Consider the following 22,054-nt stretch of genomic DNA (forward strand, 5'->3'; position numbering starts at 1 on the left):
AAAACATGTTCGGTATGAGATATAGACTAGACTGCAAAGCTTCTTAAATCCTACAGATTTCATATTACATTTTCCCCCTCACTCCCTCACCAGCTGTTTGAGCAGGGTAGGCAGGATGTCATCCAGCGCCTGGTGACCGATGGTTGCATGGAGCTGCTCAAAGGTTTTGGCTGCAGCCTCTCGGACCTCCTCCAGAGGGTCACACAGAGCCTTCCTCACTGTAGGGACGAGTGACTCAGAGAAAACAAGCACCTGCAACACAAGTGTCATCAGATTTAAGGTTTTAAGTTTACTAGAATTTTCAGCTTAAGCTAAAACAGGCCCCACTGCTTGATTCAGAACCATTTTTAATAAATAAAATCATTGTAAAAGTTCTAATTCAATCCCACGAGCTATAATAATTACAAACGTGCGGAAAAAATGTGTGTTACAACAGCAGTGTGACTCACAGCGTCTTTACTGGTGGACTTCATGATTTCACTGAGGCCGATGCAGACACCTTGCCTCTCATCGCTCTTGTCAGAGCGCAGGCCCTCCTCCAGGATGGGAATGATCTCCGGGAGAATCTTCTCTCCAAGTTTCCTCACCAGATCACCCAGCGTCCGAGCAGCGATCTAAAACCGTGCAGACAAATGACGTTAACAAAAAGCTCTGTATGACTACTTTCACGTCAAGAGCCAAACAGAAACACCAGAGATCATGAAAAGAGTTAAAGAAAAACAAGCATTACTGTTCTTTTGTCAGGACACGTAGAAGCCAGGAAGCCCAGCAAGAGTGTGAAGAGGGTTGGGAGGATTTCTCTCAAAGTTCTGGGGGTGTTGGACACCACGATCTTCCACACGTGGAGAGAAGCTTGTCGAACCACGAGCTGGGTGTCTGAACGGCCCATGTAGAGGCCTGAGAGGACGCGGTTACGACGCTCAGCTCCCAGAGCACTAATGATAGCCTGAGAGGGGTAAAGGTCAAAGATCAGCAAACAAAATTCAACCAATATCAGTTAATAGAAAATGAACTGCTGAGAAAAAAAATATATACATATTCATACTTTATTGGATGCAGCAGTTCCAAAGTTGTCGTCCTCTGACGCCGTCTCTGTGGTCATCTTTCCGGTTACTCCAGAGATATGGAACAGCAGGTCGCCAAGCAGCTGCACAGAGCTGAATCTATAAACCAACAAGGGCACGAGTTAGCAGGTCAGTAGCTCTATGAGTGACATTTATTGAACTGCCAACATGTTACCGTGCATTTATCTGACCTGATTCTCCACAGGTCATCAAACAGTCCTTGTTCCAGCTCGGGAAGCAGCAGTGCGATGGCGGTCTCAGCGTACATGCTGATGATTCTCTGGCCGGCTCGCAGTGCCGTGTCTCGCACGTACTCGTTCTCATCGGCCAGCGCCTGGTGGACGAGAGAGAGCATGAGGCTGCAGTGAAACATGTACGTGAACACGATACACAGTGAAAAACTGAAAATAGCTATACAAAAAAAGAAACGTTTTTATATTATTATTCATTGTGATTTTAAAATGTTTTACTCTTAGCAGTAAGTAGCTCTTAGTAACCAGTACCTTGAGAATGCAAGGGATGATGGGACCAACATAGGGAGTAAATTTATCTCCAAAAGTGAGCGGCAGATAGATGAACATCATGATGTAGCCATCTCTGACGTGGGAAGCAATGTCCACCTTGCTGGCAGTTTGCACTACGTCTGGCATTAGCTTGTCCAGCTTCTCTACTCCCAGTCCAGCCATGACCTCAGCCAGACCTGAAAAAGACCGTCACACAAACCACTGAGCTCTTGGCTTTGAGCACAAATCAGAAACACGAGGACAGAGTAGAGAAGAACCCACCTTGTGCAGCTCCTGAGCGGTCCACAGAGCTCTGCTCAGAGGCCAGCGTCTCCATGAGCCACGGCAGCAGGTCGTCAAAGCAGGACTCACCCATCCCCTTAACCATGGCACCCAGGGCTTTAGCTGATACTGTACGAACCTGAAGGGGGAAAGAGAAGGAAACATGATAAAAGATGAAAGGAAGAAATGAGAGGAGATAAAATGAAGTTAAAAAAACAAAAAAACAAAAAAAAAAACAAAAAAAAAAAAAAACACGGAGTGAACTGCTGCTTCATCGTCAGCTACATACATACAGGATTATTTAAGAATACTAAACACACCTCAGGCACCGGGTCCAACAAGGAGGCCTTCAGTCCAGGAATAACACTGGGTAGGTATGGTGACAGATCCTGTAAGGAGCAGAAGAAAACAAAAACAAAGCAAACAAATCATTAAGAAAAAGCTTTGGAAAACACTAGTTTTACTGAATGGACTACTCTGATATTTCGCTTATCCCCGTGTACCTTCTGGTCAGTGAGCGAGTACATGTTTCCAATGATCTGAGCAGCCATCTTGCGAGTGTCAGTGGAGCGATCCTGGAAGGCTCTCTGGACGATGGGCATGATGAGGGCGAGAGAGGGGGCGTCGATGAAGTGCACAAACTTGGTGTCCAGCAGCGTCTGCAGGCACGTCTGGGTTTTCCTGGACGGGTCGGTGAGAGCATCCAATAGGATGGGGGTGATAGCTGGAAGAGAAAAACAAACTTAGCTGTTAGCATTACTGTACCTACCACTGGTATAATACCAGTAGATTACAGATGGTCGCCCTCCCTAATCCTGGTTCTGCAGGGGGTTTCTTCCTGTTTACATGGATTTTTTCCTTCCCACTGTCGCCAAAGTGCTTGCTCATACGGGGTCGTATCATCATCATCGTTTATTTATATAGCACTTTAAAAACACACAAGGCTGACCAAAGTGCTGAACAATAGAAATATAATAGATTCCATAATAATAATAATAAATACGATAAAATAATAAACATAGCAAAAACAATAAAATATAAGTAAATTAAAGTCAGTCAACCACTGAGTCAAAAGCCAGTGAATAAAAATGCGTTTTCAATCTGGATTTAAAAACCAGCACTGATGTCGATTGCCTAATGTGAAGAGGAAGATTATTCCAAAGCTTAGGAACCACGATAGAGAACGCTCGGTCTCCTGTCAGTTTCAGCCGTGATTTGGGGACTGAGAGCAACAGCTGCTCAGCTGACCGGAGCGAACGAGTGGGGACATAGGGCTTCAGCAAATCAGACAAATATGCAGGTGCCAGACCATTTAAAGATTTAAAAACCAATAAAAGAACCTTAAAATGAATCCTAAATTCAATTGGAAGCCAGTGCAGGGAGGCCAGAACCGGAGTAATGTGCTCAAATTTCCTTTTACCAGATAAAAACCGTGCCGCAGCATTCTGTACTAGTTGCAGGTATGTCAGAGTGCCCAGTCCAACCCCTATTAAAAGGGAGTTGCAATAATCCAAGCGTGAGGTTATAAAAGCGTGGATAACAGTCTCCAAGTCACGCCTTGAAAGAAAAGGTTTAACCTTCGACAGACGCCTGAGTTGATAGAATGACGATTTCACCACCCCATTCACGTGGCCATCAAAGGTAAGTGCAGAGTCGATTTTTACCCAAGATTGGTAATCGAGCTCTTCAGGTGAGGGGTCAGAGCAGCAAGGTCAACATCAGGGATATCAGAGGAACGATTCGGGCCAAACAGAATTGCTTCCGTTTTACGTTCATTAAAATTTAAAAAGTTTTGAGCCATCTATGACTTAACATCACTAAGGCAATCAAGCAGGAGTCTAATTGGGGAGCTATCAGAATGACTGAAAGGAAAATAAAGCTGGCAGTCATCAGCATATAGATGAAATGAAACTTTGTGTTTACGAAAGATTGCACCCAGCGGCAGGAGATACAATGTAAACAGTAATGGCCCAAGAATAGATCCCTGTGGTACACCCCATGGCAGAGGGGCCACAGAGGACAATGACGAGCCCAACTTAACACAGAAGCTCCTGTTTGACAGGTATGATTTTATCCACAGGAGTGCAAAGCCAGAAATGCCCACATAAAGCTGTAATCGAGAGATCAGCAGGTCGTGATCCACTGTGTCAAATGCAGCAGTAATATCTAGTAGTATAAGCACCACATGTTTACCACAGCCCGTCGCTACCAGAATATCGTTCATAACCTTTATGAGAGCTGTCTCTGTGCTATGAAACTGCTTAAAGCTGGACTGAAAAACATTTGAGAGTTGTTTAGATAATCCATCAGCTGAGTATGAACAACCTTTTCCAAGATCTTACTCAGAAAAGGAAGTTTAGAGATGGGTCTAAAGTTTGACATTACTGAAATATCTGAGCCGGGCATCTTAAGTAAGGGGTGAATAACTGCATGCTTAAGGTTGTATGATTGTTGGATTTTTCTCTGTATGTATTATTGTAGGGTCTACCTTACAAAATAAAGCACCTTGAGGCGACTGTTGTTGTGATGTGGCGCTGTATAAATAAAACTGAATTAAATTAATATGCAACTCGTCATATCATAAGGTGTTGTACTAGATGTACTAGACATTGTTGAGATGATTTGTTCCAGTCACTCAGAACAAAACAAACCTTTTTGGCTAAATATTTTAGAGTGAGCCAATTATGGTTATTTACATTCTGTTTTTATTGTTAGACTGTATTTGGTGCAGCCCCTCAGATGATTTTTTTCTACTTGCAAACTGCAGATTTTAACAGGTGGGTGGGCTTCAGTGCTCTGAGATTAAGGATATCTGTTCTCATTATTATCACGCAAAGAGTTCAAAAGGACTGTCTGAAGCTGAGCTTTTCATGCTTTGGGCTGAAGTTTTGGCTCACGGAGATTAGCTGTACACTGACCTCATTTGAAACTTTGAGCAGGTTAAAGCTTAGCATTCACTGTTGGAAAGTATACATGACAAAATAAGGGAAAGTGCAATATTTCCACTCTAAAAAGTGCATTCAAATTTAGGAATGCATTCCTGTGTTAAAAAAGGATTAAACTCATTGCAGCAGAGTATAGCTTTCATTTTATTTGCTCTTCATCGACACTACCTGAAACAGTAGCTTCTGAATGAAGACAAAGGAAATATTCAGATTTTCTGTTTCTTAATCCTCTTTGGGTCCATATTTTATGACTGCCTATGAGCAACAAGCCTTCTGCATTGGCAGCTGTGCCTCAAGACACTGAATCACTTACCCAGGATCTCTGGGTTGCGGATGACTGAGCCAATTTGTCGGAGGGCCTGCTGGCCGGCCTTCTGCACCTTCACATGGGAGTCAGTCAGCACCTCCGTCAGCTTGGGCACAATGCTGGGCAGGCAGGAGGACAGCTGCTTGGGTGCACAGTAAGCCATGGCACCCAATAACTCCACAGAACCTGCAGGAACAAGAGGGGTGAGCGACGGGATTGGAGTAGTCATCTGACTGAGACTGATTATTACCCATTTATGAACTCTTCAGTGCTGTTACAACAGCTGAAAACCACACGTGTAACTACTGTTCTCTAGTTACATGTGTGTGTGTGCTAAAAAAAAAACTAGAGCCCATTCTAAATACATCACTATATTCAAGACCTGCTGTGACACCCTTTGACTGAAGATGCGCTTTACCTGCTTTCGTCCTCCAAGACTCCTCCTCCAGGGCCACCAGCAGGGAGGGCAGGACCAGCTTCACCCCATGGGCACTCAGGTTCCTCATCACAGCCTTGGCACAGTCATCTGCAGCCTGGGAGGACAAGCAGGAGGGGTGGTAAAATGTCCCACTTGAGGAAAAGTCTCCAACAACTAATATTTAGACAACAACACGACCTGCCTGCTCACCTCTCTAACATACTGGTTCCCGTCTCCAAAACAGAGCAGGAGGTGTGGCAGCACATGGACCACGTAGGGCTCAAACAGTTTTCCCAACATGTTACACAGCATCTCAAAGGCAAACAGCGCCCCTGCAACAAACCAAAAATAAACCGGATACTCTGAGCTGTGCTAATAATGGTGGCATCTGGTATAAAGAGGATGAATCAAAACCAGACAGTTCAATGACTCATGAATTCTTGCTGACCTTCCCTGCGTCTGAAGTTTTTCTTATCCTGGATGGCCTCAGTAAGTGTGGTCATGATGTCCTGCTGTTTAAGCGCCAGGATCCCGAGTCCTTTGACCAGTCCAGCTAGCCCGTACGCTGCACCCTTCCTCTCTGCGTATTTGTCGCTCTCAAGCAGCAGCTGAAGCAGGTTTTTAACAATCCCTGCAGCATCCTCTTTGATGGCGGGGACCAAAGGAGGCAAACAGCTGGCAACAGACTCCTGGACCTGGTGAAGGACGACATACCACACAAGATGACGTTGTGAAAATCGGAGTAGTACAGGTTGAGTGGGTAGAAAAGGAGCCAAAGTAGGCCTTTACCTGCTGTGATGGTGTAGAGAGTGCGGTAATAAGCTTGGCCACAATGGGTTTGACTTTGGGGTCGTTTTTGTCCAAATGTTTGGCCAAGGAGCCCATGAGAATAACCACGCTCTGACGCACAGAGTCGTAGCTGGCATCCTGCGGGGCGTTCTTCAAGAACTCCTCAAACACTGGCAGCAGGGAGCTCACGTTATCCTGACACATAAGGAAGGCGCATGAGATGCCGAGGAATACAGAAATCATAGCTGTCTGAAAACAACGTCTAGAAAAATAGAACTGAGCGTTACCTTGCCGTGTGTGTTGAGCGCTGAAAGGGCGGCGTCCAGCATGCAGCGCCGCACATCAGTGTGGCGATCGTTCAGAGCATCGGGAACGAAGAAAAGGAAGAGAGGGGTGACCTGAGATTCATCCAGGTACTGAGAGAGCTTGTTCAGAGCCAGAGCAATGCCACACCTGGGAATAAAAAAATATAATCAGCGCACAAGAACAACACTGCATTCAACCACAGTCTTTAGGAACACTTCTTAAGTCCTGATGTTTTCCCATCATTTACATTTGGGTAATACAGAACTGTGTGGCACTCAGAGCTTTTTTTCTTTCCTTAAATTCCATCAGACCCAGATTTAATTACCTGGCCTCCCACTGGTCAGGTGGGGCTTCAGAGATGACTCTGCCCAGTGCATCCAGCACAGGTGGTGGTCTCTTTAGAAGGAAAAAAAGAGAAGAAAGAACCGATCAAAACAAACTTACATTGTTACAGCAATAAAAATCTATGGGTGGGACATGTTCTTACATAAAGTTTTTGATGGTAGAGCTCAGTGAGCTGGCAGAGCACCGTGGCAGACTGGTCTCTGTACTGGGACACGGCACTCGACAGAGCATCAGCTGCTGCAGAGCGGATGGCTTCCTCGTGGTGAGTGACGTCCCCGATCAGCAGTGAGCAGATCTCAGGGACCAACTCCAGACCCAGAGACTCCCAGAGCCTGAGCAGGAGGAACAAACAGGGGAACTGGCCAATTTACAACATTGTTTCTCCACAGCACAAATCAAACATTTTCATCATGTTTTGACTCGAATATAAAAACCAGAATGGTTAAAATGTAAATTTTCAAACAATGTTATTGCAGACATGCAACATGGGACTGAATGAAACATGAACGAACAAACAGGCTGAAGAACAAAAGTCAAACATTTTCAGTCAGTGACTGTTTGCAGGAAGTTAGGAACAGGTGTTACATACTTTTCAGCCAAGGCTTGACCTTCCTCCTCAACATCGAATCTGGCAACCCAAAGCCTGCGCAGCAAACTCATCCCGCTGGCATCTGTGCTGTCTGTAGGCAAGGCAAACTCCATCTCCAACAGCCCCTGAAAACAAACAGGACGAACCGTTAATCAAACGTTGAAACTTAAAATGTTGATTTTCTTGAAAAACGTATGTTTGTTTCACATTTTAATTTGCTAAAATGCTTCAAACAAGTTAGGACGAGGCACTGAAAGACTGAAAAACATCTGGCGGAATCTCTTAAAACCAGGTTAATTACATGAGTGTGTAAAAAAGAGCAACCCAGAGAGGCCAAGGCTTTCAGGAATACAGCTGAACAATTAAATTAACTTCATTAATTTATTAAAAGACTAAGTTAATTCAGAGAAATCTGTGGCAGTCAGGGACAAAGGCTCTGAACTGTTCTGTAATGGAAACACTTCTAAAAACCACGGCCAGTGAAATGCAAGACAGAGAGACACAGAGACACTTCAGCAAATATCAAAATGAAGTGATCCCAGGCTCACCCTGAGGGCGGCGTCACGGACTGAGAAGCAGGGTGAAAGCAGGGCGTTGAGTAAGACATCGATCTCTGGCTGCTCTGCTACAGTGCAGCCCTCTTCTCCTCCAGCACTGGCACACAGAGCCGTCAGGCACTGAGACGCCAACACCTGAAACACAAAGTGTGCAAAGTGTCACATTGTGGAGCTACACAATAATTCTGGAGCAGAGTAAAACAAGACCTAAAAGGTAACATTCAAAATGACTTGATGTCCCACTGAAGCATTAGAAAGGGTCCAAATGTTTGGATACACAAACTCTAAACTCTGGCATTTACCTGGAGCCTCGGTGCTGCGGTGGAAATGACTCTGGTCAGTAGCAACAACATGCTGACACGTGGAAGCAGCTCTGGGCCGTTCTATGACAAGAAAACAACACAAAGAAATGATACTATGCAGTGTTTGGAAATGTACTCTATATCGTGCAAGTCTAGAGCCACTCTTCATTTTATTTACACTGCAAAGAGCCAGACTTTGTCATTTCTAAAGTGCTCTTGGGCAATAATTCTCCAGACTTTCTGAAGGCCTTTCTTTGGACACTGGCTGTTTTTTCACTTTCAGTCCAGCGCTTGTAGCTGAGCATTTTCAAAGGAAGGTCAAGGGTAGATATGTTGTTAAGTTACTTAACACTGATATATGAATCATGCAAACAACAAAGGCCCTAACTCAAAGAATAAACCTATGTCGCTTTTACACAGAGTAAACAAATGATTTTAAATTGTATTGTAAAATAAAATAAACAGATCCAGGCCAAGAAAAAAGGGGGACGGTATGTAAAGCGTAATTTAAAAACAAAAAAACAAAACAAAAAACAAAGATTTACAAATCTCATAAACTTAGAAAACATCTTAAACTGAAACTTTATCATTTCTCAAAATACATTTCAGCTTACTCTGAAATTGATGGTGGCAACACATGACCAAATATGTTGGGACAGGAAAAAAACAAACTAAATTAAAAAGTGGTACTAAAAAAACTGGGCTAGAAGAACGTTTGACAGCTAATCAGGTTAACTTGAAACAGGAACAAGGCGGAAAAATCAATACTGGATACCACATGATCTCTGGGCCTTCGGGCTGCACTGAATTAAAAAGCAGACACGATTCTGTCGTGACTCAGGAGCACTTCAGAAACTGTTCTCTATGAACACAGTTCACTGTGCCATTCACAAAAGCAGGTTAAAGCTCAATCATGTAAAGAAGCTCTATGTGAACCTGATCTAGAAATGTTGCCATCTTTCTCTGGGCATAAACTCATTTAACATGGACTGAGGTAAAGTGGAAAACTGTTCTGTGGTCAGATGAATTAAATCGGAAATTCTCTTTGGAAAACAGTGGCGCTGCGTCCTCTGGATTAAAGAGGAGAGGGATCATCCGGCTAGCCATCAGCCTTGAAGCCAACATCCTGATTGTATAGGGGTGCATTGGTGTTTATAGAAATGTCAGACTGTACATCTGGAACCAGGCACAATGCTGAAAGGCATATCCAGATTTTGGAGCATCGTGTGCTCCCATGCAGACAGGATCTATTTCAGGAAAGGCCAACAAGATGCTGCTAAATCTCATCCTGCATCTATTACAACAGCATGACTTCATATTAGAAGAGTTCATCGACCTGCGTGCAGTTCAGACCTTTCACCAACTGAAAACATTTCAGTGCGTCATGTAACATGAAACACCACAAAGAAGTATGGCGACTGTTAAGTAGCTAGAATCCTTTGTCAGGCGAGAGTGAGACAACATTCATCTCCCAAACGTCCAGCACCTGGTTTCCTCAGTCCCCAGATGTTTACAGACTGTTGTTAAAAGAACAGGGAACTCTACCCTGTGCCAACTTTCACGACACGAGTTGCTGCCATTAAATACCAAAATGAGCCAATATCTTCCTTGAAGTTGAATATTTTCTCCTCTTAAATGTTTGATATGTTTTATGTGCACTATATGAATAAAATATGGGTTTCTGCACATGATTGCATTCTCTTTTTATTTACACTTCACACAGACTCCCAACTTGTTTAGAACTCGCTCTGTGCAGATAACAGCCACCACACAGAAAATGAAATAAAGCCATTCGTCTGTACCTCATCTATGGCAACGTCATCACTGTTGGTGTCAGCCCGAAGCTGAGAGTGTTCATTGATGACCTGCAGTGCTCTCATCATGGTGTTCTCAGTCTCCTCGGTGCTGTCTGAAGACTCCCTGAGTGTAGCGTTGAGGAGAGGGAAGCAGAAGGAAAAGGCAGGAGCAGATAGAGGCGCCGCATCTGAGGAAAAAATAAAAAATACATATTGAAAGGAAAGGAAGAGAAGGTCATCCCTCTCCTGAACGACGCTTGCTTGACACCGCCCAACACACACGCCAAGGTAACGCTTAATTCTGGGTTTTTTAACAGTTTGCTTTCTATCATTTTTATGTTCCTCGGAATCTCATGTGCCTGCTTTATGTGCCCGGATAATTATTTTTAGTACCTTATAATTTAAAATGATTTACACATGTATGCTATTAGGGTAATTTATACTTAATAGCCTTGTTCACTACAAGGCCTGAATATATTTTTTGGGTCATTGATGTCTGTTGATAATCAAGAGTACTGACCAAACCTAAATGAGCTTCACTGTTTTCACGAAGGATTAAAATTACCGTTAAACGGCACAAACTCATCAGTAAAGTATTTACAGAGATCAGCTCATCTTAGACCTTTAAAGACTGGGACTTTTTTGTTTTTAAACTAGAGCAGGCGCCCTCTGCTGGACGTTTGAAAGAATTCAGGTTTTCAGACCCATAAGGTATCTTTTACATACTTTAGGTTTGTATTTTCTGCACAGAAATGTCTATTATAAACCTGTCTCCTTTATTTGAGCTTTCATCTGAATTATTTTCATCTTTTGGGGGAAAAAATATGAAACTGAAACCAGTTTAATATTCATCACATTCAGCAGTTATACTGTGGTCACAGTGAGCAGCGCTTTAGTTTGTGTTCTTTAGATTTTATTCTCATCTTTTAATGTTTTTAATCATCAGTGTGGTGTTGGTTCAAGCCTTTCAGATTTATTGACTCACATTCATTTCATTTTGTGAACCACATGTACTCACCGGCAGTCTTGCCCTCTCTCTGTGGGACGGTGTGGTTGTGCAGCAGCATCACGGTGCGGTGAGCAGCTGTAGCCAGGTCCTCTTGTTCCCAGGCCTTATCCAGATCACACTCAGGCTTCAGTAACCGTAAAGTCACATGACCCACAAGGACAGCTGGATGGGGGAAAGAAAAACAAAAGTGATTTTAAACTGAGATGCCAGAAACAGTGTTTTAAAACTACACCAAGACAGACTTTGTACCCAGATGTTGAAGGCTCTTGGGCATGAGGCACACTCCAATATCCAAGAAGACCTGCTGGATGCTTGGAGCAGCCAGGGGGGAATGCAGCAGGGGCATTAGGACCTGGAGGACAGCAGGGAGCTCCCTGGTGATCTGAGCAGGTCTCTCTATCAGAGTGGCTTCCAGGAGACCCACCACACTCTGCAGCTCTCCATCCAGCTGCAAACAGCAAACAGGGAATTTTAAAATGTCACACTGGGGGGCAATCTGTTTTAATGACCTGATTTACTGGACAGACTTTAGAGCTCCTTACCTCTTGGAGTCTTTTGCGAGTAGCAGACTCTTTTTCCAGCTGGATTTGCATCATTTCCTTCTGTTTGGTAGTTAGCTGGATCTCCTCTTTGATACCTTTCTTCTTCTTGAGCTCCTGTCACATCAAAAAGGAAATTAACACATTCAAATAGTTTCAAACATTAAGGTCCTTAAAAAATAAAAAACAATAATTAATCTACCTCCTGTAACTCCAGTTCAATGATCTGTTCCTTGTATGAGTACGCCTTGTTCTCTCGCTTCATGTTTACTTTCTTAGTGTTTTCCTTCTGGGCACTGCAGCAGGTTAAAAGAGGGGAGACAGGAGTGAATAAATGTCCCACAGACGGAGCTCTGAGTTCAGCTGCAGGTGAGTGAAACTGCGCATTTACCTCTGGATGATACTCTTGTCATACAGTTCTCCCTCGGGTGTCAACATGATGGCGTACTCCTCCCTGGTGACCTGAAGCAGTGCCGGTTTGGAAAGCCCTTCAGTGATGTGACTGATCACCCGTGGCAACAGCTTGTTTGGGGAGAGGCGTGAAAGGGAGCCCACTGCATTTCTGACCGCCTGAGGAGAAAGGAAGAAAATAAAAATAAATACATAAAATCACTAAATAATCCAAGACCTTATTCATCACTTAAGATGCAAACAGAAAGTCTGCAAGTGTACGAGTTTAGTGAACAGTAAGAAAAACTGTTCTTCAATTTAAGATGAAATAAAAAAAGAAATGCTGCTTTTTAGCTGGAGAGCAAATGTAAAGAGGTGCATGTTTGTTATCATCATCTGAACACGTCTCCTTTCCTGGATCTAGATGCTACATGAAGCTGTTTCATTCTGTTTTTTCACCATTTTCTACATGAATCTGTATAAACAAATGTGGAATACAAGAAATGAAGCTGTACGATTGTCAAACCTGGTTGTCGGCATCGACTTTGAGCAGCTGTGGGAGAATAGCCTCCAGGTTGTTTTCTATGAACTCTTCAGCTTTCAAGTTCATGGAGGAGAGGAGAACAGGCCAGAGGCCACGGCGAGCTTCCACTGAAAAAGATAAACGTGGAGTGAGACATTTCAGATGCTGCTACCACCACCAAAGCACTATAGCAACAAACCTCGGGGTTATCAAACTGTGAAAACCATGTACCTATAGATGGATGATGAGAAACTATCAGGGTCTCCATAGCCAAACTCTCTGCTTCAGCAGGATCGCCCCACTGGCTGGCAGAGGAGCAAACAACACACAGTGCGTCCAACAGGACGCGAGGGGGCACATAGCTGCGACCCAGCTCAGTCAGCTCTCCGGACTCTGACACCACGCTGTCCTGGGCTAAAACCTGAAAGTTTACAGTATTGTCAGTAAGATAAAAATAAAGTGAGTAGAAAGAGTTAGCATCCAGCCCTGCAGCGGCTGGAAATGATAAGTGATTCTGTACTTTGTGTTTGTTGATGACCACCCGCAGTTCCCCAAGAAGGCCATGAGCAAGACTGGATCCTCCCAAAGAGGAGAGAAGCTTCCTGATTGTCTGCTGTGCTCTCTTCCTCACACGCCAGCTTCGAGACAACAGAGCCGCAACCGTGGCCTGATGATACATCCTACAGAGCGCACAAAAGGGCAAATGTCATTAAAGCAAAACGGGATAAAAGGCAGACTGCGTGCTTCCTGCATAAAAACAACACTAGGTGACTTTTAATTTCAGCAAGTCAGCAAGTTTGGGTTTTGTCCTGTTTACTTCAACAACTCTTTTGGAATTGGGGTTGTATCTGTATTCCAACCAAACACTGCCATGGGCCAATATTGCCTTCCAGACCTGTATCTAAATGACAGACTGATGTTTTTCTGTTGTTTCCACTTTTTTACTGCTTAAATGTTAAAACATGGTATGATGAAAAGATTTAAAACAGTTTTTTTTCTTATTAAGATTTGTTACTAGCCTAAGGGGAATAAATAACAGCAAGAAAAACAAACTACAGGGATCAAGCATCGCATGTGAAGACTTTTTCACACAACAATTTCTTGCATTTAGGCTCCTTCATACAGTAAAAGCACTGCCCCAACAGTATTAATACCATGGGAATATGTAAAATAGCATAAGCAAGTTGTGTAAGGTCCTTGTTGTGCACTACATTTTAAACCCTATTTCACTGCCCACTAAAAAAAAAGTACCATCTCAGGTTAAAATTAACATATGTTTCTGGCTATAACTGGGCTGATATCAGTCAGCTGATGTAGGCACTGACAGCAGATACTGGTATGCTGTCAATAAGTGCTATCATCAAAATCCTTTAAAGCTTTTATTCAATCTATCAATCTGTATCAGCCATAAAGAAGAGACATTAGAAAGGCTCTAAGTTCACCTTCACCTTGTTAGAAATATCAAAAAGGGCACACGATGTGTGAGGACAGTATTTTGATATCTAAGTGTTTCTGGTGTGAATGAACACTGAGGTTAGACTCACTGTGCTTTGCTGCTGTTCAGTCTGTGGGCATGATCTAAAAACAGCCGTTCACAGAGCTGTAGCACTGTGAGCAGAGCTAGAGACAGAGTGCAAAACAGAAATGAGACATTTTTTAAATCGCTCATAAGCAACGTAAAACTACATAACAGCATTTTTAAAATGCTCTTACTTTCTTCACTGCACTGGGAGAGGAACTTCTCTGTAGTGAATAACGGCTTCTTCTCATCCAAGATCAGATTCCAAAAGCTGGTGAATTTGGTCTCTGCAGGGACAAAAACAGCCTCTGTCACTTCATATTCTCTTAGAGGCTCTATAAGTGACAAAAAGCCACAGCTGGAACAAAAGCCTCACCTGTTTGTGTCTCCAGCAGAGCCAATCGACTCAAGAGAACAGACGCCGCCACGCCCTCCGCAAGCAGAGCATGCTGGGAGTTCTGCGCTGCAGCTTTCTCAATTGTCTGGAGCAGCAACGGTATGAGGTCTGAGGCTTGGGCCAGAGTGTCACCTGGACAACAGACAAATAAGGTTTGACTTCCTTTAAGCCAGCTGCACACGTGTGATGCAGCATAATGTCTCCTTGCGTCTCACTGACCTTTGAAGGCCCCCAGCATGGCTTGAAGGTAGGCATGCCGAACCAGAGAGGTGGAGGTCTTCAGGGTGAACGCCTTCTTGAACCAATCCAGCAGAGCGACGGGAACTTCCACCGTGAGGCGGTTGCTCCACTGGGAGAGCACAGACACTGCGTGCACCAACGTGCCCTCATGGACTAAACAAAAGAAGGAGAACAACAAGTTTAGAGTAACCCTGGATTTTGAGCTCACAGACACACAGGACCAAGAGAGGAAGGTGAGGAAGATGAGCGTTACCTTCCTGCTGTAAATAGGGGATGAACATCACAGTGACTGCAGAGCTCAGAGTCTGGTTGGAGGCTCCTGACACGGTATGATGGCTGCAGCTGGCAATGCCTGCAACATTTAGAGCAAATGCTTGCCTTTCTTTTCTCATGTTAAACAGCCAAGCTCATAAATACAAAGTGTTTGAAAGCCTGCATACCTGACAACACACTCATCTTTTGGGCAACAACTGTGAGCTTTCCTTCAGAACCTGCAACCACAACAATACTGCTTCAGCTCAACAAACCCAAACATAAAAATCTTCATTATTTGGGAAATAGTTAGTTCACCTCCGAGGATTTTGAAGAGATGTGTGACGACATCCTGCACAGCTGTGGGGTCGCTGCACTGCTGGGCCAAGTTCTGCACGGCCTGGACTGCTCCCTCCATCAGCTGGGCATTATTAGCTTTCAGCTGACCTGCAACACAAAGCACAATGATACCTAAAGCATAGCATCGCACAGGCTGAGTGTGTGGTTTAAAATCATGTTGCTCAAGAAATAAAGAGCACCAGCCGAAGCCTTACTTGCGAGTGCCTTTCCGATATCCATGGCGTACTGACTGAGGTCGAGCGTTACAGCAGACAGCAGACAGGAAACGGCTGCAATGACATCAAAGAGTTTTTTTTTTTTCCTCATTTGCTGCATGAGCTTCAGACAGGTGAGGATTAAACACTATGACCAAAAGCTAAAGGCAGCTCACTCTGCATGGCGTTCTCCGGGCTGCGGAGCATCGTCTTCTGCAGGGTAGGGAGCAGCGTCTCCTTAAACTCAGGGTGAGACACGTGACGCAGTAATGAAGTACTTTTGTCCAGAATGTGCTGCTGTGGTTTCGTCTTGCTCATGAGGACCGATTTCACGTACAGGTCCAGCAGCGCGCTCTGAAAGAAGCACACAAAGAACATCAGAGTACAAAGAGATATCAGAAAGAACTGCTAAAAATGGAAAATAAATTTAAACTCACCCTGTGTTTCTCTATAGTAGCGTTGTCCTTTTGAGCAGAGCAGAAGTCAAAACACACCCCCAGCAAAGCCAGAGTCGTGGGGCTCTGCTCCAGAGTCAACAGGGTGCTGATGTACTGATTGACCATCCCTGGGTTCTGGTAAAGAGAAGTGACTGTTAGAAAACCTGTGTGAATCATCAAATGGCTAGATGGCTAAAGCTAAAAGCAGTTGAAGTTTCTGCAGCCTGTTCTACACCATATTTATATCAATGTCATGTTCAGTGGTAACTAAATATTAAAACATGGAAGAAAAAAACCTAAAAGAAAAAGAAGTGACTTATTTTTATAAACACACTGTCTTTGTTTCAGTGGGAAAAAAATGGGAAATAACAAAAAAAAAAAACCAAAAACTGAGTATCAGCTTTACTGTTAGCAAAACTGTTGTTTTAAACATCTGTATCAGCCCAGAATTTCACATTTGGTCCATCTCGATTATTGAACTACAGTTACTTTTTTGAAATTTGACATTAAATCAAATAGTGAGATAGTTTACATATCATTTATCATGGTAGTAAGAAATGACCAGCTTTCTATAACGTGCAGCTACATCATATGAAAACACTTCAGCAGTACACAATCATCTGGAATATGATATTCAAATTGGCCATTTTTATGTGTTAGTAAAGTCTGGGTTTTTAACTACAATTTATCACCTTCACTGTAGCCTCACTGTGTGTGCACACGCACGCTAAGTTATGTTGAAATGAACCCACGTAAGCAAAGGACAATTTCTGTTTGTGCATGCTGAGCTAATGAAATCAGCTTTGCATGCATAATTAAAGCCATAACAAACTGTTTATTGAGTGCTCTCTGTGACAGCTGACATGATCTGGTGCTTGTGAATTTAATAAACTGCACCTTTAGGTGAAGTGAATGAAAGTGAGATGTGAAAAAAGCAGGTCAGATCCAAGAATGTGTTCTAACTCACTCCCTTCCACAAGTGACTGAGATTCTTGAGGCTTGACTTCTTAGCGGTGGCCTTGGCTCCACCCACAACCTCAGCCACAAGAAGACTCTGAACCTCCACCTGAAAGAGAAGCCAAAACACCCAGGGGTGAGACCAACATCCAAGTAAAACCTGTGCTCTATTACAGGAAGCAGGTTTAGTGAACAACTCTGAGTTTGTTAACCTTGAGATTTGGTTTTCTGTTCTAGAAAGCGAGCTAACAGACTCTGTGGACTCAGCCAGCTCGCATTCAGGTTTTCTTCCTCCCCTCCTGGTGCACCTGAACCAGCTGACTGACACTCAGATTCATTTCCTCATTCATAAAGTTTAAAAGCGCACATTGAAGTGGATTCACCTGCAGACCTTCATGTTTTTACAAACACTGAAGTCCCAGGTAGATGTAAGTTTTCTTGATTTTTGTATTAAAACGAGTGCTTTCTAAAAGGATGGAGACAGCGACTGCAGCACAGATTTATCATCAGCTCAGAATAAAATTTCAGTTTCCATGTTTCTGACTCTGTGGACAATAACACAGCTATTCCTGTCAGCTGTCCCTGCACTGCAAACAATTATTGTATCTTATTGCAGCATTCACAGTTTAAATAAAACATCTCTGTATATGAAGCTTTAAACAGTCATTTGTTGTGTTGTCATCACTCTGGTGGAAAAATGTCCGTTACAGGTGGATCTTGGACATGTGATTATTTCAATGAAGATGAGGCTGAAATTAAATTAAATGATTTTAAGACTCTACAAACTGAACAAAATGTATTTTAAATGGACGTTTTAAATGCAGCTGCAGACAGTCTGAGGTTTAAAAATCTCAAAAAGTTGAAATTTGTTCACAGATTGAGATTCAGCCATTAAATGGCTTCAAAGAGCCTGAAATTTAGAGTCTCAACTTTAACATATTTTGAAGTGAAGAGCACCTAAATCACTCCCAGTGAGTCGACCCAGAACCAGGACAGGTAAAAGACTCTGTAACAGATCAGAAAACCGTGTCCATGTCAGAGTCCACTTGGAGAGCAGGACGGATGCTAAATGGATTCAGTCCGGATCAGAACGTTTGCTTTTACTAATAAAACAGATTCTGTCATCTAAATTTGCTCCTGTCAGGTAAGAGCACAATAATTAGAATATAAATATTAAATGTCAAACTAGGACTCCATCTTGACCTCATAAAAAGTTCAAGTTGGGTAAATGACGACCACAGACATAAATTTTACATCAAACTTTTATACAGTCTGTGATGATGTCAGAGGCCATCATGGTGCAAGCTGATTAAAACTCTTTTCCTCCTCCAATTTTTGAAGATAGATATCGGTCCACACTGATGTGTTCCTCTGCTCTTTACCCTCAACTTTTATATTTATCCGTTACCATGGTGAATTGTGGCATTGGGGCTCCATTGATGATGGCTTTCTTTACGTAATTATGCGCTTAACTAAGGGGAACAATCTTAAAATTGAACTTGCTCTGATCAGCTGTTTCAGAAAGAGAAACTAAGAGCTGCTGATGTCAGACTTTATTTTTAAACTCAGTTTGTTGACCATGCTTCCTGGTATATGGCCCTGGTCTCATGCGAGCAAATCCTGTTGATAAAATGTTTAAATAATGCTATTTGTCACAAAGAGAAAAGAAAAAAAAAAAAAAGAAAAAGCATTTTCACTGACCATTTTCTTCCAGGTTGGTCCTTCTCTTTTCTCTGGGGCAGAGAACACACTGGACACTAAAAGGCAGGTCCAAGACAGGCCAACGAAGGCGGCGGAGCCTGTGGCTTTACTGCAAATACAACAAAGAAATCAACCAGAACAATATGTAAACAGAAAAATGACATTTTTCCACAGTGCATCCAAAAAAAATGGAAGAACACTTCAAGTTTTCCAAATTTGAATGGAGATGTGAGAACTTTGGAAAACAAAAAAAATAACAGCACGTAAAACGTAAGTTTTTATGGTAATGTTGAAGGAGGCTATCCCAATTGTCGTAGGGCAAGAGGTGGAGAAGTTGTTATTTCAGGACCCCCAGTAAGCACACTGGAACCCATTACCTTCTTGCTGTGAGGCGGCAGTAATTCCCAGATGGATAAGACATTACAGAATACCTACAGTCAAACATGGTCATGGCAGCAACATGCTGCAGGACTGTTGTTCTGTGACAGGATCACACAGATGGAAGGACGGATGCAGAAAAATACAGTGAAAACTTTTCTTCCAGAGCGCCCCAGATCTCACATTTTAGAAACTCAAGAATGTGAAAAGAAAGCAGTGTCTTCATAAAGCTCTGGACTGCTGCCCTGCTGTGTGCTGATGCCTTCTCAAAGGTTTAGAAAAAAAAAATCCAAGCTTTTATGATCCAAGGCAACTTTAGGGCGTCGATGCTGTCAATGGCTTCACCCAAGCAAAGAATCTAAATATTCAGTTTTTACTTTTCATACACTTAGAAAACACTCAAACCCTCTTGCCATGTCAAGAGGATTGTGGAGTAGTGTGTGCAACGAGAAAGCGAATAAACACTATTTACTATGCCATAAAGCAATGCACCCACATTATTTTAATTAAAGCCGCTACACTAAGTTATATAAATTATGTTTACTGTGCCAGGCAAACACAGAAAGATTAAAGATGTTTATGACTCTTCTCTTCTGTAAGTCTGTAAAAGCAGGAATTTATTACCAGTGAACATCTGCAATGTTTAAAGCCAACTAGATGCACCCTGAAGTTTGGGTCATTACCTGGGCTCTCCGGTTTTGCTGATGACTCCACTGTTGAGCAGGCAGTGGAGCAGGCTGGTTACCAGGATGTCAGGCTTACTTTCAGCCAGCTGGCCAATAACAGAGAGCAGCTCTCTGCGTGATGTAGCATCCCTGAAGAGCGCACACAGGATAGAAAGTGTTGAAACCCCTGACAACAACTGAGTGTAAAGATTCACCTTCACTGTTACAGATGATGTCAGAAACCCACCGATATCTGTGTGGGGTGAGGCAGAAGAGCTTGCATAGTCCTTTAATGGCGGGCTCTGGTAACTCTAAAACAAAAGCATTTTACAGCTTGTTATTGTTTACTGAAGACCGAAAAGTGGAGAGATTAAAAAAAAAGAAGACATAAGCTCTCACCTTTGCCCTTTATACACCGTTTCAGGTCTCCGAATATCTCCTTACGCTCCTTCACGCTGGCTGTATTCACTTTCACAGCAAATTTCTTCAGCGTGTCTGAAACCTGAAGCAACACTCACAATGAGAAAGGAAAACATGACAGCAGTCTTGTGTAAGAGCTAAAAATGTGCAGCTTGTGGTCATGTGAGGCAGAGGAGGGGGGTTCAGTAACACATCAGAGAATGGGCTTGATAAGAATACTTGGGTGTGTTTTTTATTGGATGGTGTCTTAAATGACTGCTGAACTTAATTGTCAGCTCGGCTCTGTTAAAATGTTTGTCCCTTATACTTGAACGTTCATGTCAGAAGGCTATGAACTTGGTCGGAGACGATGAAAACAAAAGTTTGAGGCGGTCCTCTGCTGAGTACCGACTCGCTCCTCTGCTCTCGTCAGCTGCAACAGCTCAGCCTCATCCAGTCACACTTGATGCGACGTAGCACAAAGCTAACGGCTTGCTAGTTAGCTGCTGTAGAGGGCCGCTCGAGTCTGGTGGCGAACACCGAAACCCGTCGAGATGTTCAAATAAATGGACCCCCAAGACACCACCATTTTTGTTTCTGCCTCACCTGAAAGCTATAGTAAAAGTAGTTAATAAAATCCTGCCACACAAACCTGCGTGTCCGCCGCCATCTTGCCGGTCTTGATGCAGGAAGGACTTGTTAGCGCCACTTCCGGGTCACGGCGGCTACGTATGCTTCTGCTGCATTCTTGAGAACTGGGAAAGTTCAAGTTCCAATCTAGTAACAAGAAAAATCATAAAGAAAACACAATAGTAATCTGTAACACCTAATTTTGTAATTGCAAACTTTTATGCACGAGGTACTATGAATGCAACCCCATAAACCCACACGCACCACAACTTAAACCGCACTCAGTCCTGTTTTCTTTATAATATCAAACACACAGTTCCATGTAAGATAAGATGCCACTTTCAGCTGTTCCCTTGTCGTCACAGCAGATAGCTCCTTGACTGATTTGGCGTAGTTCTCCTGACGCAATCGCGAAGGAAATTTGTGTCTGCTATTGAACAGTGTGTAAACCACATTTATTTTATTTTTAACCTGTGGTGTGAGTAAGTAAATGGTGTTGGGTTCAAATCTTTTTCCCAACATAAGAAAGAGCAGTAATAACAGCAACAAAGTCTTGAAAGAGCAGCAATAACAATGATGTGTGTTGCTGCAGCAGCTTTATCCATTGTAAATCATTGTCATCGTCATGTCCCCTCACAGTTTTGTTCTCTCCTGTGTCTTGGAGTGTTGCAGAAAAATTCTAGTTTAACCTCACATGTAGATTTAGGCGGTTAGAACTTCACTGTATGATTTTGTAAAACCTTTGTATGCTCAGATGAAGTATGTGTATGTGTCAGCGTGACTTTGTGAAAACTGCTTAGCTTTGCTTAACGATGTTTCGCTATGTTATCTGCTAACTCTTTTGCTCAGAAGGAGAAGAACAGTTGTGTGTAGGCAAAGCTGGCATGACTGTGAACTGTAATGTTTGATGTGTGTGCTGGCTCTCCTGCGCGCAGTAATAAATAGCTTGAACACAGCCTTTTCAGTGTTTCAGACTTTATTTACAAAATCCCGCGACAGGGGGGATTAGAAAATTGTTTAACATTTGCATTTGGTAAATTTCACAAAGACTATGTCAGATTATAAAAGCTGTTCATTTTTTAGCTTTAACATTTTCTCACATGATTTTATGTGTCCTCTAATTAATTTATACAAGGCCGTTATTGCTATTCTTCCTGTTGTGTGTATCTAACTTGTGGTGTTTGACTTGTATAATTTATTTATTTATGTATTTTTTTTTTACCATTTGTCATTTTAGTGTTATTTAATTATTTCTTTTGTT

General features: G+C 42.9%; 1 protein-coding gene across 1 annotated transcript in view; it reads right to left on the minus strand.

Annotated features, from left to right (window-relative positions):
- gcn1 (GCN1 activator of EIF2AK4) overlaps positions 1 to 20,927 on the minus strand; it is a 29,469-nt gene extending 8,542 nt beyond the window's left edge. Inside the window, exons 1-45 of the mRNA XM_085293532.1 lie at positions 20,816 to 20,927; positions 20,164 to 20,266; positions 20,012 to 20,075; positions 19,783 to 19,914; positions 18,722 to 18,830; positions 17,031 to 17,129; positions 16,064 to 16,198; positions 15,803 to 15,980; positions 15,627 to 15,701; positions 15,391 to 15,519; positions 15,261 to 15,311; positions 15,074 to 15,172; positions 14,800 to 14,973; positions 14,560 to 14,712; positions 14,378 to 14,470; positions 14,209 to 14,284; positions 13,185 to 13,344; positions 12,896 to 13,085; positions 12,668 to 12,792; positions 12,143 to 12,321; positions 11,954 to 12,047; positions 11,755 to 11,868; positions 11,462 to 11,660; positions 11,222 to 11,374; positions 10,210 to 10,391; positions 8,408 to 8,488; positions 8,097 to 8,240; positions 7,549 to 7,673; positions 7,102 to 7,291; positions 6,940 to 7,010; positions 6,596 to 6,761; positions 6,309 to 6,503; positions 5,968 to 6,214; positions 5,730 to 5,851; positions 5,520 to 5,634; positions 5,108 to 5,287; positions 2,353 to 2,573; positions 2,170 to 2,238; positions 1,850 to 1,988; positions 1,568 to 1,764; positions 1,256 to 1,398; positions 1,046 to 1,163; positions 731 to 946; positions 450 to 614; positions 91 to 252 (exon numbers count right to left, since the gene is read on the minus strand). Coding sequence (XP_085149658.1) covers positions 91 to 252; positions 450 to 614; positions 731 to 946; positions 1,046 to 1,163; positions 1,256 to 1,398; positions 1,568 to 1,764; positions 1,850 to 1,988; positions 2,170 to 2,238; positions 2,353 to 2,573; positions 5,108 to 5,287; positions 5,520 to 5,634; positions 5,730 to 5,851; positions 5,968 to 6,214; positions 6,309 to 6,503; positions 6,596 to 6,761; positions 6,940 to 7,010; positions 7,102 to 7,291; positions 7,549 to 7,673; positions 8,097 to 8,240; positions 8,408 to 8,488; positions 10,210 to 10,391; positions 11,222 to 11,374; positions 11,462 to 11,660; positions 11,755 to 11,868; positions 11,954 to 12,047; positions 12,143 to 12,321; positions 12,668 to 12,792; positions 12,896 to 13,085; positions 13,185 to 13,344; positions 14,209 to 14,284; positions 14,378 to 14,470; positions 14,560 to 14,712; positions 14,800 to 14,973; positions 15,074 to 15,172; positions 15,261 to 15,311; positions 15,391 to 15,519; positions 15,627 to 15,701; positions 15,803 to 15,980; positions 16,064 to 16,198; positions 17,031 to 17,129; positions 18,722 to 18,830; positions 19,783 to 19,914; positions 20,012 to 20,075; positions 20,164 to 20,266; positions 20,816 to 20,833 — 6,150 coding nt within the window. The 5' untranslated portion in view covers positions 20,834 to 20,927. The remainder of the gene's footprint in view (positions 1 to 90; positions 253 to 449; positions 615 to 730; positions 947 to 1,045; positions 1,164 to 1,255; positions 1,399 to 1,567; positions 1,765 to 1,849; positions 1,989 to 2,169; positions 2,239 to 2,352; positions 2,574 to 5,107; positions 5,288 to 5,519; positions 5,635 to 5,729; positions 5,852 to 5,967; positions 6,215 to 6,308; positions 6,504 to 6,595; positions 6,762 to 6,939; positions 7,011 to 7,101; positions 7,292 to 7,548; positions 7,674 to 8,096; positions 8,241 to 8,407; positions 8,489 to 10,209; positions 10,392 to 11,221; positions 11,375 to 11,461; positions 11,661 to 11,754; positions 11,869 to 11,953; positions 12,048 to 12,142; positions 12,322 to 12,667; positions 12,793 to 12,895; positions 13,086 to 13,184; positions 13,345 to 14,208; positions 14,285 to 14,377; positions 14,471 to 14,559; positions 14,713 to 14,799; positions 14,974 to 15,073; positions 15,173 to 15,260; positions 15,312 to 15,390; positions 15,520 to 15,626; positions 15,702 to 15,802; positions 15,981 to 16,063; positions 16,199 to 17,030; positions 17,130 to 18,721; positions 18,831 to 19,782; positions 19,915 to 20,011; positions 20,076 to 20,163; positions 20,267 to 20,815) is intronic.
- Positions 20,928 to 22,054: the final 1,127 nt, after the last annotated feature.

Source organism: Mchenga conophoros, linkage group LG12, assembly GCF_057382185.1.
Source record: "Mchenga conophoros isolate Kocher_MC1m ecotype Shallow Benthic linkage group LG12, M_conophoros_male_GT1.1, whole genome shotgun sequence".
In the NCBI taxonomy this organism is placed as follows: domain Eukaryota; kingdom Metazoa; phylum Chordata; class Actinopteri; order Cichliformes; family Cichlidae; genus Mchenga; species Mchenga conophoros.